The 18,848-nt window shown below is 48.9% G+C and overlaps 1 protein-coding gene across 2 annotated transcripts in view; it reads right to left on the bottom strand.

Moving 5' to 3' along the window:
- Positions 1 to 215: 215 nt before the first annotated feature.
- LOC111578192 (retinoic acid-induced protein 1) overlaps positions 216 to 18,848 on the bottom strand; it is a 64,267-nt gene continuing 45,634 nt past the window's right edge. Inside the window, exons 2-6 of one of the 2 annotated variants that reach the window (XR_008599760.1) lie at positions 6,727 to 13,301; positions 6,437 to 6,530; positions 5,455 to 5,504; positions 4,825 to 5,232; positions 216 to 1,836 (exon numbers count right to left, since the gene is read on the bottom strand). Coding sequence is in view for 1 of the 2 variants with exons in the window: in XM_023284845.3 (XP_023140613.2) it covers positions 1,828 to 1,836; positions 5,455 to 5,504; positions 6,437 to 6,530; positions 6,727 to 13,224 (6,651 nt within the window). In the remaining variant the exon portion in view is untranslated. The remainder of the gene's footprint in view (positions 1,837 to 4,824; positions 5,233 to 5,454; positions 5,505 to 6,436; positions 6,531 to 6,726; positions 13,302 to 18,848) is intronic. The other variant, XM_023284845.3, reaches the window with a different exon arrangement.

The raw sequence follows: 18,848 nt of genomic DNA on the forward strand, positions 1-18,848 counted from the left end.
AAGAACCAGAAAGTTAAAAACTGGATTTATTTTTCTATCTTGAAAGATAAAGAGTCAATTTTAGACTGTAAAATGTAAGTTTAGGTACTAAATTTATAATAAAAGTTGGATTTTTTTTAGCTTTTTGGCGTCATAGCGTTGAAGAAGCGCTGCTTTTAAAGATAAATAATGTGTAAATGTCAGTGCAGGTTCAGTGAAGACAAAAAGAGCAGGCGTTGGTCGTAGCAGCATTGAAAGGTGCTGGTATATTTAACATTGGCGTTACAAAAACATTTCAAACAAAGTGATGCTGTGTCATCAATTCCAAACAAATAGGACATGAAAATCAGTAAAACGGCATGCTCCCACTTAAGACAAGTGACATTCCCAAAAAAGGTCGTTATTTTTTTTCATCAATGGATTCTTTTAATAACATTTTATAAGCAATAACATATTCCATTTTATAGAAAATAAACATCTCTAGGAAATACTATACACAATTATATTAGTACATCACATCTTACATTTAAACAGCATCAAATACTTATATACACCATTAAATAATGAGCTTCATAAAAGAGTTTGGTGTGGCGTTTTTTGCACTTTTTTATGCTCTAATACTTAAATATGTCTCCATTTTGATATGACCAGTACTTTAAACTGACGCCCTGCGCGGCGCTTTAGTTATATAGCATGGCGGCGTGAAAAGAGGCTACATTTTAGATACACAAAGGGACAGGTGAAATCTGAACTGAATCTTTCTGCACGGCGGTGGCGTGTGAAATAATCGTTGAAATGGTTAACAGTTAATACTTCTGATCTGTACATAGATATGAAGTGAGATGACACGACTCCCAGCCCGTCCAGTGATGATGTCTACTGTACATATTGAATGTGCACACAGTTCGAACTCTTAAACAGAGCCCGTATTAATTTTTTGTTGTTTTCATATATATATATGTATAGATATATATATTTATTTCTGAATAACACAAAGCCTGACATATACCAAGGGTGACGCAATGATGTCGTTTAGTCATAATGCACATCAAAATACATCTCCGAAGATAAGAGCATTATATTAAAATACTGCGTCCGTGTTTTTTTTTTTTTACTTCCGGTGTCAGAATATTTAGAACCTGTAAAGCACATCATCATGTACAGTTCCCTTATTTGTCTCTTGTTTTGAACACACACACATTGAGATAGTACATCCAGTGGTTGGCTGCTGCTTTTTTTTTTTTGTTTTTTTTCTCCTCCCGATGCATGACATCTTGAATTGGAGATGCACTTCTTTCACACTCGCACAGACACGTGTGCACAAACACACTGATGACGTGGTCGTAGAATGACAATTGTATGGTTATCACACATGCACACACACGCACACACACACAGGCATATGCACTCTTGGCCCACAGTCAAGGTGGCCAGAGGGATGTTCCTGTCCAATCAGTGTCCGCCAGGTGTCTGAATATGATAGCAACCATCCGAAGGCAGAACACACACACGTCCCTCGCTCTGCATTTCAAACAGTCCCCCGTGTGCAGCGGGTCTCCAAAGCGCAGCCTTATCCTCCTGTTAAACACCGTCCCTGCCGTCTGCCTTGCAGTAAGGGGCTCAGTTCAGAAAACACATTTCCCGGCCGGGATCGGGGAGCAGCTGTTCTCCGCCGAGCCCATCTCCAGGGTTCGTATTGCTCCGAGCTCCACCTCAGTGCAGCCTCCCTCGGCCCCGTCGGCCGGCACGCCCGTCCATCATCGGTAATCGCCATGTTTTCAGGTGTAGGTGGCTGTTCGGACAGCATTTTGCCTCGCTGGATAGGTGGAGGTGGTACACAGGAATATCTTACAGGTCCTGCAGAGGAAGGACAGAGACATACATCGATCAGGCATAACATTATGACCATCCATCCATTATTTAAACACCACTAAATCCTCATTAGGGTCGTAGGGGGCTGGAGCCTATCTCAGCTGACTTAAGGTACATGTCCACTGGATCCTTGAATTTCCCGCTTCAAATTCATTGTCTATGCGGAACGCATCGTGTTGCATGCTGGTTCCATTGTGTGTTTTGAGCTGTGATCCGGTGTGTCTCCCAAGACCCTATTTGCATAAAGTAGACTCAATTTCTGCTTTAGGCACATTCAATGCGCCATGCAGAGGTCCGACGCGTCGCAAAACTTTTGTCAAATGTCTAAACTAGTTGTCACTGAACAAAAACGAGGACAGATTCAGCAACTGCACACGTTATTTTTCCCCTAAAATACTTTCAGAAATACTTTTTCACTGAAGTGTTTTTAAAATAAAACAGAAAGTTTGCGGCTGAGCCCCCATGTTGATCTAACGCATCTACCAGACTTAAACTGAAAGCGCTGTCATGCGACCACCTAGTAGCCCACTGGTGACCGCCCACCAAGTGGGTGATTTTCAGATGTGCCGTGTTTACATGCAGGAAAAACGGATCCAGTGGGCATGTAGCTTTAGGGCGAAGGCAGGGGACACCTGGACAGGTAACAGTCTATCGCAGGGCTATATATACAGACACAATACTCACATTCACACCTGCAGACAATTTAGAGTCACCAATTAACCTCAGCATGTTTTTGGACTGTGGGAGGCAGCTGGAGAACCCAGAGAAAATCCACACATGAACAGGGAGAACATGCAAACTCCATGCTGAAAGATCCCAGGAAGTCCAGGACACGAACCAAGGATCTTCTAGCTGCAAGACGAAACTGCTAAACACCAAGCCACTGTGCAGCCCCATTATGACCACCTTCCTTATATTGTGTTGGTCTCCTTTATGCTGCTAAAACTCCTCTGACCCAGAGGGGCATGGACTCAGACCCTCTGGGGATGTCCTGTGGCACTAGTGAATTCTGTGGGTCCTACCTAGATCAGGCTTATCCTGGCACATCCCACTGACGCTTAATAAGATTTGAATCTTGGGAGTGTGGAACCTGGGTGAACACCTTAGCTCTGTCCTGTTCCCTGGACTACTACTGGGCAGTTTTTGCGGTGTGTTGGGGTGGCAACTGGCATCAGGGACTGCTGTTGCCATGGGGGATTGCTTGACCTGCAATGTTTAGATGGGGGGTACATGTCAAACATCCACATGAACATCAGGACTCAAGGTTTCCCAGCAGAACGCTGCATTGTAACAAGGTGATCCATGTTATTCAGTCATAATGTTGTGGCTGAAATAAATACACGTTTGTGATCTTCCGCCTGTGACCTCTGGCCTTCCTCAGAACATTTAACATTCCCTGCCCAGATTCTGAACACAAAAGCTGCAGTGCACGTGCAGGAAAGTTCACTGCAGGTGTGCAGACGGGCTGCTCTGAGTGCAGATCTGCAGGGAGAAGGCTGCAGTGTGCACGAGTGGTGAGATGGATGCAGCTGACCAGTGAACCGGCTCCTCAGAGAAACACACAGCAGGAACGCCTCCTAATTGTGCTGGTGTGGTGGCGGTGAAGCACTTTCTTTCCCCGTAACCTCCTGTTCACTCTCGCTGTCCTTCTCTGTGAACTGCCAGCTGCCCATCCTTATGCCCTGGACTCAGACCAGCAGCTCTGCTCTTGTCTTTAATCTTTCAATCTTTGCACTTCTTTCTTTCTCTCCCTCTTTGAAGCCCTCCCATCGCTCCCTCTCTTGCTGGTCTAACTCTCCTTCTTTTTACACCTTGTTCTCTTTCTTGTTGCCCTTCTTTTCTCTTTCCATCTCTTTCAGTCTCTCTGATGTAACTGCCCCCGTTCGTCTTTTGTTCCCACTCAGAGCCTCGGCACAAAACAGTCTGTTTTTTTCTCTCTCCTGCACACTCGCTACGTGCGTGAGCTTCAGGTAACCTGTTAATGAACCTGTGTGGACGCACACAGCATGTTTCCCTCCACACGGGAGAATCTGCAGCTCAAGGCAGCATGTGTGTGCAGTTTTTTTCTTCTTTCCAGCCCCTAAAAGCGAGTGAACGCAGGCACAAGGAGAATTTCTGAGGGGGACCCATGGGTGGGGTGTGTGTGTGTGTGTGTGTGTGTGTGTGTGTGTGTGTGTGTGTGTGTGTGTGTGTGTGTGTGTGTGTGTGTGTGTGTGTGTGTGTGTGTGTGTGTGTGTGTGTGTGTGTGTGTGCTCTTCCCTTTGATTAGGCTGCTCAGCGTAAATTGGCACAGCACCTACCGACACACACACACAGACTTTCAGATCCTTCAGCTGATGACAGCTCTGCCTCAGCCCGCTAACAACAATCTCTCTCCGACTTGCTCTCCTTTTCTGTTTCGCACACTCTATTTCTGCTGCTTAGACGTGGGAGTTGAGGTGAAAAGAGGTGGGGAGAGGAGTAGAGAAGATGAGAGAGAGAAAAGAGGGAGAATGGGATGAGGAAGGATGAAGGCAGGACGACTGAAAATGGAAAAAGGCAGCTCATAGGAGATGAGAGGTGAACAGAGCGAGAGGCTGAGGGAGCTGGAGCAGCAGGGGAGCGAAGAAGCAGAATAAGGGGGGAAAAGAGGGGAGGAGGAGGGAGAAATAATGAGAGAAAGCAGGAGAGAGAGCAAGAGAGGGAAGCGGTGGAGAGTGCATGAGCGGAGGATAGCAGGCGGTGATGGTGGGTGGGGTGTTTTGATCAGCAGCCAGCTTTTCATCCCTGTCAGTCTGCACAGAGGAGAGCAGGAAAGGGAAGAGGGAGAGAGAGGATGGGAGGGAGGATGGGAGGGAGGATGGGAGGGAGGATGGGAGGGAGGATGGGAGGGAGGATGGGAGGCTGCTGCCGCTGCTGCCTCAATGCACCGCTGCTCCCTGCTGAATGTCAGCATCTCTAACTCTCTACACCAACGCCCCCCCCGCATTTGACCTTCCTCCTCGCGCTGCAGTGGAAGCAAACCTCCACCAGATGGCGTCTATCCTGCAGGAAAGCTGAATCCAGAGTGGACCGTTCACATTAACTCTAAAATCACACCGTGATCGCAGTCGTCTCAAGTCATGGGTGACGGTTTGTTGTCTCGCCAAGGTCACTTTATCGATTCGGAGGCAAACGATCAGCCGGTTCAAGATTAGATCTCTGCCTCCACTGGCAAAAAGAGAAGTGAACTTGATGCCAGCATACAGTGAACATGTTTCTTTTCCTTTGATTCGTGTTCTGTTTTACAAGAGCTGACAATTGTGTTTTCTGTTCTGCACAGTATCATCCATCCAGTCAGGGCACTGCTGCTTGTGACAGAAATGTGCGAATTCAATTTTTTGTTGTTGTTGCTGTTCTGTGCTGAGGAGGAGGGTGAAGGGTGGAGGGGAAAGAAAAAAGAGAACAGGAAAGGAGGCGAACAGAGAGACTTTGAGTGTCCTATCGGAGCATAAACACATCAGCAAACACCAAGAATTTGCCCATGAGATGCCAAAATCATCTCCATCTAACCCTTATGGAATTTAGGACTTCAAACTCATAACAGATGATACGATGCATTTAGTTTTGTGTTCTTTTTCTTACCTCATGTTTGGGACATTTGATGGAGAAGTCATCCTCATGGAATGTGCAGCCTAGATAAGAAAAAAAGCACAGAAAAAGAAGGAGGGAATGAGCAATGGTGTCGCAGATAACAATAAAAAAAGAAACACAAAGCAAGAGGCGGATGTGCACAACAAAAAAAAAAAGAAACCCCGCAACCCAAATAGATGGCGAATACCCAGATATATGGCAAAAAGGTGAGGTTAAAATAAACAATGAGCAAGAAAGAGGAAGTGGCAGAGGAAGAGCAACAGAGGGAAGAGAGAGACTGAGTGGATGAGTTGCAGGCAGGCAGTCAGGCAGTCAGATATGGCTGGTGCACTCAGCAGGATTAAAAAAGGGCCTCGCTCTGCTCCCTGTGCTGGCTAGGCAGACGTGGCAGGCCTTCTAATCCTCACACTGTACTTCCTTGGCGTGAGGTAATATAAAGGGAAGCCATGTCACAAGTGTGCTGACACGCAGACTCGCATCGACAGCCGGGCACGAACACACCAGCGCTGAAGGGAGCGTGCACGGGCAACGTAGAAAGCATTTAGGCAAGTTTTTGGACAGCAGGGAACACACATAGATTCATGCAGACAGACATTCAGTCCCCAGACGGCAGCGTAGACGGATGAAACCACAGGGGTTGTGGTCGATAATGCACACATACACCCCCTACTCTCGCTATCTCTTCCCTTCCTCCCTCTTGCACACTCCAGGGTCCCACTTTCCTCTCATCATCCTCTTTATTCAAAGCACCCTCAGTCTTTCTGCTGTGCTCTCCCCTAGCAGACATCTCTCCTCGCGCTCAATATTGTCACTCCTTGATGCATTTTCCTCTCACATCTGCTTTACACCCCCCTGTCTTTCGTCAATCTCTTTCCATCCCAATTTCCCTTCTCATTTCTCCTCCCTCTCCTCGGCTTTTCTTTCCTTTTCATCCCCTGTCGCTCGCCTCCCCTCTCTCGTTGTGGTCTCTTACCTATCTCTTTGGCGCAGACATAGTGGTATTTATGAGAGCAGCCTCTCCAACAGCAGCTGAGGGACGCCCCCACAATCTGGCACTTGTAGCAGCTCTGGGGTTAGTCAGACAGATGGACATATGGGCCAAGACCAGTAAGGAAACAAACAAATTGACCAACGGAGGCACATAGGGACAGACAGAAAAAAGAGGGGAAAATGTCAGAGGTTAACAGCAGTTTTTGAAAGTGACTGTATACAGTGTCTTTGTTAGCTTGCAAACCCATTTCAGACTTGTAATTGCTATCGTACCGTTTGGGCTGAGTTGTTGGCAGCCTCCTTCAGTCCATATAGCCTCCCAGCTACCATAATTATTCCCTTGGTCCAGATGGCACAGTTTTCATGGGCCCAGTGCTCCTTAGCCTCTGCCTCCATTTGTAGCCTTTGGAACATGCAGTCATTGCCCTCTTGGTCCCTCGGGGCCAATGTGCTGATGGCCTGGAGCTGCTTCATCCTCCTGAACCTCTCGCGTAGAGTTAATCTTCGCGGACCACCCTCCCGACCCGATCTTTCCATTCTCTCCGCCCGTCGGTAGCGCCAGTGATGGTGCCGGCTACTGCTGCCCTCTTGAGAGGACGATTCTGCGTTTCCCTCTTTCTCTGTGCTGCCCTCACCCTCGCTCTTTGAGGAGTCGCCTGGCACTTCGTTGCTGCTACTGCTGTCATCATTCGGCTTGTCCGACTCTTCCCTGAAGGGTTCCGTGTGCCTGATCACCAGGATTTTCCGTGGAACGCTGTCCTCTGTGTAGTAGGGTCCACATAAATCCCCTAGGTCTTTGTAATTTGCTGGCTTTCCACACAGGGAACATGTAAGACACCTACTAATTAGATTTTTATTTACTGTGGGTCCCTGTAACATGGCAGCAGTGTGTGGCACTACTTTTGCAACCGTGAAAGGATTCCTCATCCTTAATATGCCCTTTTTCCTGCGTCTCTGAAATATTACTGCGTCTTCAGGCTTGTTGACGATGGCACACCAAGAGGAAAAGTCTCTGGAGTTGTTAATCCGTACATAAGGACAGAAAGACAGTTTAGGGTTTTGATGAACAGGTCTGCGCCTGATTCTTTTCACAGAAATAACCTCAGTCCGTTTCTCTGATACTGTGACTACAGGACCCACAATGGATGTTTCCTCTTTTTCTGTATTTTCTCCTTCTCTTCTTTCCCTTTTGTCCTTTTCTCTCTCCTCTTTTTCAGCCTGTTCACAACTAGCAGCCCTTACTACTGCCTCTATTACCTCCATGGCATCTTTCATCCCTGGTTTTGGCCCAGGCTTTTTGTGTATCTTCACCTGCTTGCCAGGAATCTGCTCTGATGACGCTTTGCCTCTGTTCCTTTTGCTTGAGTTTGCTGATGGTTTCCTGCCTCTTCGGGGTTTGAGAATGAGTTCTGTACTGGTAACCTGGGAGGCTTCTGTGATCTCATCTGGGCTGATTGGCAGAGCTACTGTGGACTCTGTCAGGGTTCCCTTCTCCTCTGAACTCTCCTGTTGTTCTGCTGCTTCAGTGTTTATTTCCTCAGTGGTCTCTGTTTCCTCCAGAGGGCCTTGTCCTTTTCTCTTCTTCCTCCTCTGCTTTAGGTGCATCTCATGGTTGTTTTTAATGGCCCTCTGCTTTGCTAACCTTGGTGTTGTAACTATGAGGCTCCCTGCTTCCAAGGCCACTACTGAAGCATCTGTACTCTCCACCATCGCCCATCTCTTCCTTTTAGTTCTGGTCGACTTGGTTGTGACAGTAGATGCACCTTCTAAGGGCTGTTGTGTCCACTCACCTGGAGCCAGGACTTCTACTGGAGACTCTGTTGAACTCCAAACCTTGTCAGCTGCGACATCCTCCAGTTTTGTCTCATTCTTATTTACAACCTCTTCCTCCACCCCTTGTCTCAGCCCTTCTGGTTTTGATACCTCTTCAGTCGCCTCATGTTTTTCTCTTTCTTGTGCCACTTCTGCTTTTGTCACCACTCCCTCTTGCTGTTTCAGTCCTTCTGTCATGTTGGTGTTGTTTAGTAGCATAGATGTCTCCCCTTCTTTTAAGACATGTTCAGACAAAGCCTTGGTTGTCACATCATCCGTTAGATTGCTGTCCAGCTGGGTAATTGGGAGGTGTTTCTTTGAGCCGGGGGACGTAATCTTCTGCACCATGGCCTCATATTTCTGTCCTCTGCCTTTGCGTGGTGGGAGAACTTTTGTTTTCGTGGGGCACTGAGGAGGCACCACGGGCACATCACTAGTGATGTCAGATCCACTGATGCTGGGAGGAGAGTCTTTGGTTACAGGAACGACCACCGAGGCTTTTTTGGGTGGCCCTCGCTTTCTTTTGGGGCCTCGGACCCCCTTTTCATTAGGTGCAGGGACAACCTGTTCCAGCAGGGTGGGTTCTGGTGGTAAAGGTTTCGGTTTGGGCTTTGGACCTCTTTTTTTCTTTACTGGTGTTGTAGAAAGCTCTGGGCTAGGTTTCCGCTTCAGTGGAAGGGATACCTTTTCTTCACATTGCTCAGTTGGGACTGGCAGTGCAGGTGGTTCTCCTGGAACATCTGTGTCTTTGACTGCATCGGGAAGGGGAGTCAGAGTTTGTTCCACAGGTGTGAGCTCTTCTACTTTTGGAGAAACATCACTTGCTTTAATTTCTGTTATTGTCTGTGTTAGAAAGTCTTCATTTAAGATTTTTTCCTTTTCTTTTGACAGTTTTTCTTGCGAAGACTTTCTGGATCTCAAGACCATGTTCTTACCCTCCTTCTCTGGAGCCTTGACCTCCTGCTGTGCTTGTTTTTCATCTGGTCGTGTCAGTTTTTCATCCTGGTTTACTGATGTTGCAGCTTTTTGACTCTTTCTGCCTCTGCTTTGCAGTCCCGTTAAAGGTTGAACTGTTTCTTCTTGTTGCACCACTTTTGTTTTAGAAACTGAGCCTTTAGGGCGACCCACTGGGGCCCTTATGGTTGCACTATCAGCGGGAGGCAGCGCATCTAAGGGCTTAGGTCCAGGCTTAGGTCCTGGTTTTGGACCAGGCTTTAGAGCTGGTTTTGGACCAGGTTTTGGTCCAGGTTTTAATCCAGGTTTTGGCCCAGGTTTTGAACCGGGTTTCGGTCCTGGTTTTCGTTTTACAGGAGTCTCAATTTTCGGTGGCAGCTCTGGTTCATTTGGCACAGGTTTTGACCCTGGTTTTGGCCCGGGCTTTGGTCCGGGTTTTGGTCCAGACTTTAAACCAGGTTTAGGCCCTGGTTTTGCCCCTGGCTTTGCTCCTGGTTTGGGCCCTGGTTTTAGACCAGGTTTGGGCCCTGGTTTTGAGCCAGGCTTTGACCCTGGTTTTGGGCCTGGTTTTCTCTTGACATGAGGTTCAACTTTTGGTGGCAAATCAGGTGCATTGAATGAGCGAGTGCACATTCTAGAACGAAAACCATCAGTTAGCATTTTGGGAGTTTGGCTCACAATAGATTCCTGATGAGCGAGGTCCATTTGATCTGAGAATAGCACAGTTTTGCTCGGAGGCATGCTCGGTTTTTGCGTAGGCGAATGAGCTCCTTCCTCTTCCTTTTCCCCTTCCCTTTCTAAGCTTAGCTGTCGCCTGATTCCTGCACCTGAATGCATGATTCTCCTTCTGCCTCTGGCATGCTTACGTCCGAATGCCCTCGGCTGAGCAGATGGGACTACAGGCTCTGGCTTGGCCAAGGGGGTCACAGCACTGGCACAGCTGATGCCTGGTTCCATGTCCTCATCACCTTTTTTCGGGGAGGGTGGGGTGTCTGCCCAGGAGGGGGCTGAGGGAAGTATCGACTTCCCTGGTAGCTGAGGAGAGTCTGGCTCCAGCACTTTAGCGTCACTGTGATCAATATGATCCCTGGCCTGAGCTGGAGGTGCTGCTTTGTCATTGAGAGCAGAAAAGACTGGCATAGCAGACTGCGGCTGAGGAGCAGTATCACCAATCGCTGACTCCATTGTAGATGCATCTGCTGCTGCTGTTGCTGCTGCTGTGTTTGGATGTGCAGGTGCTCCTGCAAACTCATTGTCAGTATGGAGCTCAGCGGTCTGACTCTCCGTCCTGCTGCTGAGATCTCCAGAAGGCTTCTCTGGCCCGTCTCTATTATTCATGTTCTCCTCAGTTGATGACTGGCTCACTGTCTCCTCATCCCCCTGTTCCTCCCTCCCCTCTGCAGACAAAGGAGGCGATAGAGAACATTCCTGTTGTTTCTGTATTTCTTCTTCTTCCTCTTTATTATCCTCCTCTTCTCCTCCTCCCTCTTCTTCCTCTTCATTCTCCTGATCTCTACTCTCTCTCTTGTCTGAGTTGCTCTCTTCCAAGGCCTCAACTTGGGGTGTTGGAGAGGTGTTCTCTGAGCTGTCCTCCTTCTCCGTTGAATATTGATCTGGTTCAAGGTCGCCTGTAGAAATAAAAGGCAATGTTTTCACTGAGCTCTCAGACGCAGTCGGAGATTCTGATTTGAAGGCCTCTGATTTCATCTCTTGGCCAAAGTGACCTTTGTGGCTGGAGTCAGAGAGAGCTGCTGGAGACTGTTCGACTGAGTCTCTTGCATCAGGGTCGTATTTGCTCTGGACCTCTTGGTACACTGTCTCCTCATAGCAGTAACTTTTTTCTGTAACCTCTTTGTTTATTTTGCTGTAGACAGCTGGGCTTTTCTCTTCATCTGACCATTTCTCTAGCTTCTCTGGGGATTTAGTTGTCTCTGAGTGTCTCTCATGGTCAGGAGTTTTGTCCGTTGTCACCTCCTCCTTGTCACATGGTTTTTCTGTCCAGGCTGATTCTTCAAAATTCTCTTTTACAGGCTCATTAATATGCTGTATATCAGAAGGTGAGTCTCTCTCTTGTTTCATAGGACTGGGGATTGTAATACTTGTTGGTGACCTCTCATCGCCTATGCTCTTCACTGGTGTACTTATGCCATCTCCTCCTTGCCCCGACTGACATCTAGTAGGGTCAGGTGTGAGGTTGTGCAGACCTGAGTCCCCAGACCGAGTAGACATATCATCTGGAGATGCCATGGAGCATGAGGACGCTGTGTCCAGGCTGAGTTGCGTGCTATTGTGAGCCTGAGCTGGACTTCTGCCCTGGCCAAAGTAGTAGTAGCCCCTTTCCAGTGGCTCATCGCTGCTGCTGGAGTAGCCGCCCTCATGGAGCTCCATGGGCATTGGCTGGTGCTGTGGGGTGGAGTAAGGGTCCTGCATGGGTCCCCCACCAACACTACCACCCCCATCTGGATATGGAGGACTTTTGTACTCCTCACCCTTTCTGGAGGATGCAACACTTCCAGCACTGCTGTTGCTGCCACCGCTGCTGCGTTTGCTGCCTTTTTTGTTTGCAACCAGGGCTTCAGAGAGCAGCAGCTGCTGGACGTTATTGGAGATGTTCTCCACCTGAGAGGTGAGGGCATTCAGGCTCCACAAGCTGGGGTTTGATAACAGTTTTTCTGAGAAACGTTCTTTCATGGTGGGGACCTGCGGTGTCGTAGTGAAGCTGTGGGGGGCTGCGTGGGGTACACTGGGTGAGGGGTGTGAGCGTGGGGGCATCAGCATGGGGTTAGTACTGGTTTGCTCCTGCATTCCAGTGGAGGAGGATGATGAGGATGAGGCTGTTCCAGGGGTCATGGGTGGCTGACCGTACTGGAATGACTCTGGATTGGTCATTAGTGGCGAAGGGGTGGAGCTATACGAGGGGGAGCGGCCTACAGAGCGTGCAGGGGAGTGGCTTGAGGAGGGGCTACAAGTCTGATAATACTGTTCTGGTGATCTGACAGGCAGCTCTGAGAGACAGTAGTTTTGTTGGGCTTGGCTGTAGTGTTGGTATTTGGGGTGGGACTCCTGGGGGTTGGTCATGGCCTGTAAAGGGGGCTGCTGTTCATAACCTCTGGAGGGAGGCTGCTGGTAACCGTAACTGTTCTGGGTCGACCTGTAGCCTCCCTGCTTCAGATTGCTGTGGCTGCTCATTTGCCTTCCGTACTGGGAATTTGGAGGCATGTTGTAACCTTTGTAACAATGTGGCATCGGGCTGCACTTTTCCATGTATGACGATGGGGAGTTTGAGTGCTGAGGGTAGTGCAGGTGACTCTGCGGGTACATGAGAGGTGAGGGGGCAGGGTTAGGTGGGTGAGGCTGGTGGTGGGGGCTGGTATAGGCAGGGGTGGAGGACTGGTGGCACTGCGTCTGGGAGTGCCCCAGCATGTTCTGGTCCATGTACTGAGAGGAGCTAGGCGCAGGGGTGCCAGCAGCCTCCAACCGTCCCACCATCTCCTGGTCATACTGTGCTAGCTGGGCTGGGTCCTCCCACTTCTGCTGCAGGTGGCCTTCACTCATGTACTGGGCTGAGTAATTCCCAGGGCCCATGTGGTTACTGTAGCCCCCAGGACCCTGCAGGTGCTGACCGGGGTTTGGCTGTGGCACTTTGTTTCCTCTGAAGGTTTTCTTTGCCTGTGATGGTGCCGAGCCCCCATTTCCACTGGCATTCCCGCCACCATTTCCTGGGTATCCAGCGTAGGCTTGCTGGCTGTAACAGTCCTTGGGTCCTCCGATTCCACCAGCTTGAGGCATGCTCGTAGGGTTTGTGAGGGAATGGGCCTCATAGCCTGACCTGGCGTGCCCCGGGCCTGGGCCTGGATGTGGACCGGGGCCTGGGTGCGGATGCTGGGGGTGGGGATGATGCGGGTGCTGCCGGTAGGTCTCCAGGCGGGATAATTCATGGGGCTCCTGCTGGTAGCAGGGTTGGTTGCTGTGGTAACCACCGCTGCGCTCACGGAAGGACTGCATAACGCTCTCCGTCTGTAGCCAGAGCAGGGAGGGGGAGGTGAGGTGAGATGGGAAAGGGGGGAGGGGGGTTGGGGGTTCTGGAGGCAGGGAGAGAGGGGGAGGAAGACAAGAAGATGTAAGGGTTAGTGCCGGACTTTAACCATTCTGCATCCTCATATTCATTTTAAACATTCACCTGGAGTCAAAACAAGATTCTGTCCTTTTTTAACAACAGCTGAAGATTTTTTACACTCAGCCACACAAACATTCATTCACAGACAGGTGTGCATGACGCTATGCACACGCCTTCGTATGCAGATTTTTCCCCTCCACAAATGTATTCAGCTCATTAGCATAATTTGATTTCACAACAATAACTGTACTTTAGATTACAGCTCGTAGTGCTAACAGCTGTTTTCTGCTGCCCAGCTTTGAAGAAATGTGCACATATATGTGTGTTTGTCCATTTAAAAAGAAAAAAAAACCCTCAGTGGTTCAGGCTTCAGCATCTTTTTCTGCCTCTCAAGATGGAGGGTTAGGATGTGATGCAGGGACCTAAATTACTATTGTATTTATTTATCTAATAAATAAATCATGTGTTTAAATATGTAGCATGAGTGAGGTCAGGAAAATATACAGGCACATCTTCAGAGCACACATGTTGGGTCAGTTTCTAATCATCACGACTGTTTGTTTTTTCAGCTGGCGTTATTCATAACTGCTTTGGATCAAACACAGTCCCCCTTTTTCTCAGATATTATAATTTAATACTTAAACAAACGGCGTTAAGCATTATTCTGTGGTTTGTTTTTGATGCAGCGTTTCATAAAAGGTTCAGCTGAGCCCTCGTTTTCTTCTCCTCTCGCCTCCCTGCCTTCTCCTGCACAGATGCAAACTCCAATTTCCTCCAAGGGGAAGCAGGAAGTGTTCCGGTGTGTGTTTGTGTGCGTGCTTTCTGTGCACCAGCAGGGGTGTCACAGTGTGTTTGTTGTGTGTCAGGCATGGTGTGTCTGTTCCAGAGTATGAGTGCGTGTTTCGCCTGTGTGTGTGTTTGCGAGTATGTATTTATGCATTCATACAAAAAGAGAGAAGAAGGCTGGAGAGTGTTCTTGCTCTATAAAAGGAAAAGAGTCACCTGGAGACAGAGCACAGTGTGTGTGTGTGCGCATGTGTGTGTGTGTGCATGTGTGTGTGTGTGTGTGTGCGCATGTGTGTGTGTGTGCATGTGTGTGTGTGCGCGCGCATGTGTGTGTGTGTGTGTGTGTGTGTGTGTGTGTGTGTGTGTGCATGTGTGTGTGTACATGTGTGTGTCAGCCAGCTTCAGCACAATATCCAGGCATTCAACCCGCCCCGGGGACAGTGGTGCATCCCACCAGATGCACAGTAGCATTATTCATCACTGAAGCACACAGTGTGAGTGTGTGTGTGTGTGTGTGTGTGTGTGTGTGTGTGTGTGAATATTGCGTGCATTCATTCTTGCATGCCTGAATGTGAGTTTGTGAGTGAGTGTCGGTCTGTTTGTGTTGCGCTGTGCAGGTCTGCAGCTTTTGGCAGTCCCTTAAATCTACACACAAACACTAACACACACATTCGTAGACAAACACACGCGCACACACACACACACACACACTATAGATTCCCATGGCGATTCTCTGTCCTCCCTCCTACCTTCCTGTCTCCCCTGCCTGCAGCCTACTACTGCTTCACCTGGGGTGATGTGTGTGTCTGTGTGTGTCTGTTTGAGGACACTTATTTACACAATGACCTAAATAAGATGCTTGTAGGGGACAGCGGGTGGGATTCTCCCAGACCAAGCTTGCCGAGCACAGCAGGCAGGATGGACCGAGGCACACGCTGCTGTCATGCTATATGTCTGTCATACTACATATCTATCTGCGCGTTTGTTTGTGTTTCCTCCACAATGGTCCATTCTGGAGAGAAATCAATCAGATTTTTCACTGTTTGCGCGTCTCTCGCTAAAAACAAAGCAAAGAAACCAAAGAAGCCTTCAACCCAATCAATTTACTTCACTCCTCCTTCAGTCTTCTCCCTCTTACTCAGACCCACATGAGTGTGTGTTTGCTGGCGGTGTTTTCATTCCAATCACGTCTCCTCTCCACCTCCATGCTGCACCTCCTCCTCTCGCCGCTATCTGCCCAGAGAGGCCGGGCTTTGTGGAGTCGGCCGCCTGCTGTATTTGTGGATGCACTACGTCACTGCTTCAGCAGGGGTCAGGGAGGAGAGAGGACGAAGGGCACATGCTGAGATCACCGAATCTTCCCTGTTGATCCGTCCGTCTATCCGTCTGTTTATTGGGTAGAGCTTGCATTGATTTTGCTGGTGCTTGAGCACAGAGAAGGAGGGATAAAGGAGAAGCAAACACACATATTGCTCACTGGCTGTCTTTGCTTTGAAAGCCACACACACAGCAAGACACATTTCTTTTCTTCTATGTGTGTTTGCCTTTATATTTTCCCTTTCTTCCTCCCTATTAAATTCACTGTCTTCTTGCATCTCTCAACACAATCTTATCTTCTCCACTCCGCCGTCTCTCCTCTTTCTTTTCTCAAATCTCCCTTGTGTCCAGACTAAAGAGGAGAGTGGCGTCGAGAGGGGAAAGGCAACAAGGCGTTGGGGGGTCTAACGGGAGGAGAGGAGGAAGAAAACAAGCCAGTCGAGGGAAAAGGGGAAGGATAGAGGGTGGGGGATGCATCAGCGGCGAAGGAGAGATAGAATGATAAGTCTGAAGAGGAGGAGGAGGATGAGAAGAAGGGGGTGCAGAGGACAGAGGAGGATAGATGATTTACTGAGTGGGCTTTACAACCTGGGCTCCTGGGAAATATGAGCTGGAGCAAACACCACACATGCACAAACACACACTCACACGGATGTATGCATGCAAAACTGTAGATGCAGTGGGGTTCATAATTAGCAAAACACTTCAGCTCCGCAGACGAACATGAGCTGCTCGACGAGTGATTGATTATCATGGGCGCTTCCCTCTTCAGCCACCTTTATTGTTGCTGTAGATTTGTAAACCTCACAGTGACATCAGAGTGTTTGTGTGCTGCTCCTCCATATGTATTTTCCAGGAGGACCTTTTCATCTCGAGCCCAAGAACGTCGGCAAATAAAATACTGTCAGGAAGGCAGGACAGAAGGGGAAGAGAGTGAGGGAGGGAGAGAAGGGTGACAGAGGAGAGGAGGGTGAATCTGATTGTTCCGCTGGATGGCTCATAATGCGCAGAGCTGTGACTGGTTACAGTCCCCCCTTCATTCTTTTTTTATCCTCTCTCCCTCTCTTTCATCGCATCATCTTCAGAGGCAGCTTGAGATGGGATTTATCTCCGTTCTCTGCACACACACACACACACACAGACACACAGACACAGACACACACACACACACACACTCACACACAGACACAGACACAGACACACACACACACACACACACACACACACACACACACACACACACACACAAAGAGCGAGAGACAGACAGCTCTCTCGTTCCATCAACTCTGGCTCTGAAGCACTTTCGCTTCAAATCTTTTTCCTGCTCTCCGTCTATCTGACACAAACAAACACGCACATGCAAATGCACAAACACTTACAGACCCACTCACACGCAGGAACGCACAAACGGAGGCATACAAAGTGGAGGGATGGAGCGTCTCTCTGTGTGTTTACCTCCCCAGTCATCCTGGTTAATTATGCATGCAGAGGCAGTTTGCCGGGGAGGTGGAGCGGCCTGGGAGGAAACACGCACACACACACACACACACACACACACACACACACACACACACACACACACACACACACACACACACATCCCATCACACGTATTCACTAAAAAGTCACACTTCACCACCAGCACCACCAGAATCATCTCGACGCGACCCGGCACCAGACGCACCAAAGCCAGGCTCACATCCTCCTCGACAACCTGACAACACATTTGAAAATAACCCGAACACGCCACATCCCTCCTTCGCCGCACACACTGGCGTCTAACACATCTGCCTCTAACACCCTGCTTAACACAGCACGCTCCGAAATAACACAGCAACCCGCCCCGCCGCTGCTCCCAATCAGCGCACCACAATCCCCTTCCTAATTACACACACTTCAACGTGGCGCAGAGAGCATTCAGATGCCTCCAACCATCACTCTGCCTCTTCAGATCTCCTGCCTCTGCCCTCCCCTCTCTGCGGATGCGGTGCCCTTTTACTTGATAACCTCGGGTTCAGCACTCTGGACAGACGGATGGACAGGGGGACGGACTTCTCAGTGTCTCCCTCCTCTGCAGTGTCTGGCCAGACTGTGTGGGTGGGTTTCTACCCAGGGGAGAGGCTCAGGAGATGGAGGAAGCCAATATCTGCTCTGACATTTGTCAGTGTCCCGTTGTCATGACACACAGCTGGAGGTCACGGGGGTCACCGGCAGCCAGTCACACAGATTATAGGAAGACACATAGAGGGGGTGGAGACCTGCCACCGACACTCGCAGACGGACAGCCAGACAAATGGACAGATGGCAATATGAGGCCACTGCACAGGCAGCAATGAAACTCAATCAGAGGCCCGACAGTGAGCGAGTAGCGAGCTCCTAATGAACATCCAATACGCTAAGTTGACGTGTCTGACCTAAATGCATTGATCTCCATCAGACAAACGCTGAAAATGATGGAAATATGTCGTTATTTAGTGACAAACAGAGACGCCTCTCTCTGCTGTCGATCACCGCCATCTGTTTGACTGTTTTCCTCCCACAATCCAAGTGAATGTGATACAGTGGGATCACAGTTTTTAAAACAAACAATAACGCCAACAGCATTTGAATGGAAATTAACTGTGTGTGTGTTTTTAATCAGACTCCCTGTTTTCTTCATTAAACTGAGAGAGCTTGTTTTGGTTGGAGGGGATCCGATGGAGGCTGAAATGGCTCAGTCGCGTCTGAAAGTGAGGAAAATGAGCCCAGGTTGATCTGGAAGAGCATTTGGTGCTGTGACAGAGGCCAGTTAATGTGAGGTTTGAGTGTGTGTGTGTGTGTGTGTGTGTGTGTGTGTGTGTGTGTGTGTGTGTGTGTGTGTGTGTGTGTCAGGCTGTCTCGTCTCTGGGGTTTAGGATGACTCATCGGCATTCACAGACATAGCCGTCTATTCCATCACAGATGAAGATGACACCCTAGACACAAATGTCTGCTAGCTCGCACAAAATCATGAACACCAATCACACCCTCTGCGCACACACATCACTTAAATGCCTGAACCTGGAAGACGAGAAGAGGAAACTCTCGACTGCAACAACACAGACAGGCAGACACGCAAACACCGCAGCAGGTTCAGCATGAAAGAATAAATAAAGGTTGTAGAGAGAGGAAGCCAGGCAGATGTGTCTGTCTGTGAGAGAAAGGCATCAGTTACTACAGTTATCTACTTAGTGCTGCAGGTTTAGACTTCCTATTTGGCTCTTGAAGCAGGACGGAGAGGTGACGTTATCCCGCTAAACTGTAAAACAACATTCTTTTTCTGTCCGGATGCTGCGTAGAAATCTGCAAAAATATGCTTGTATTTCTTTCCATCGCTGCTCTCGGACTGACAGGTTAGAAACAACTTCACTGTGGCACATGCTACGCCATT

Source organism: Amphiprion ocellaris, chromosome 19, assembly GCF_022539595.1.
Source record: "Amphiprion ocellaris isolate individual 3 ecotype Okinawa chromosome 19, ASM2253959v1, whole genome shotgun sequence".
Lineage (NCBI taxonomy): Eukaryota > Metazoa > Chordata > Actinopteri > Pomacentridae > Amphiprion > Amphiprion ocellaris.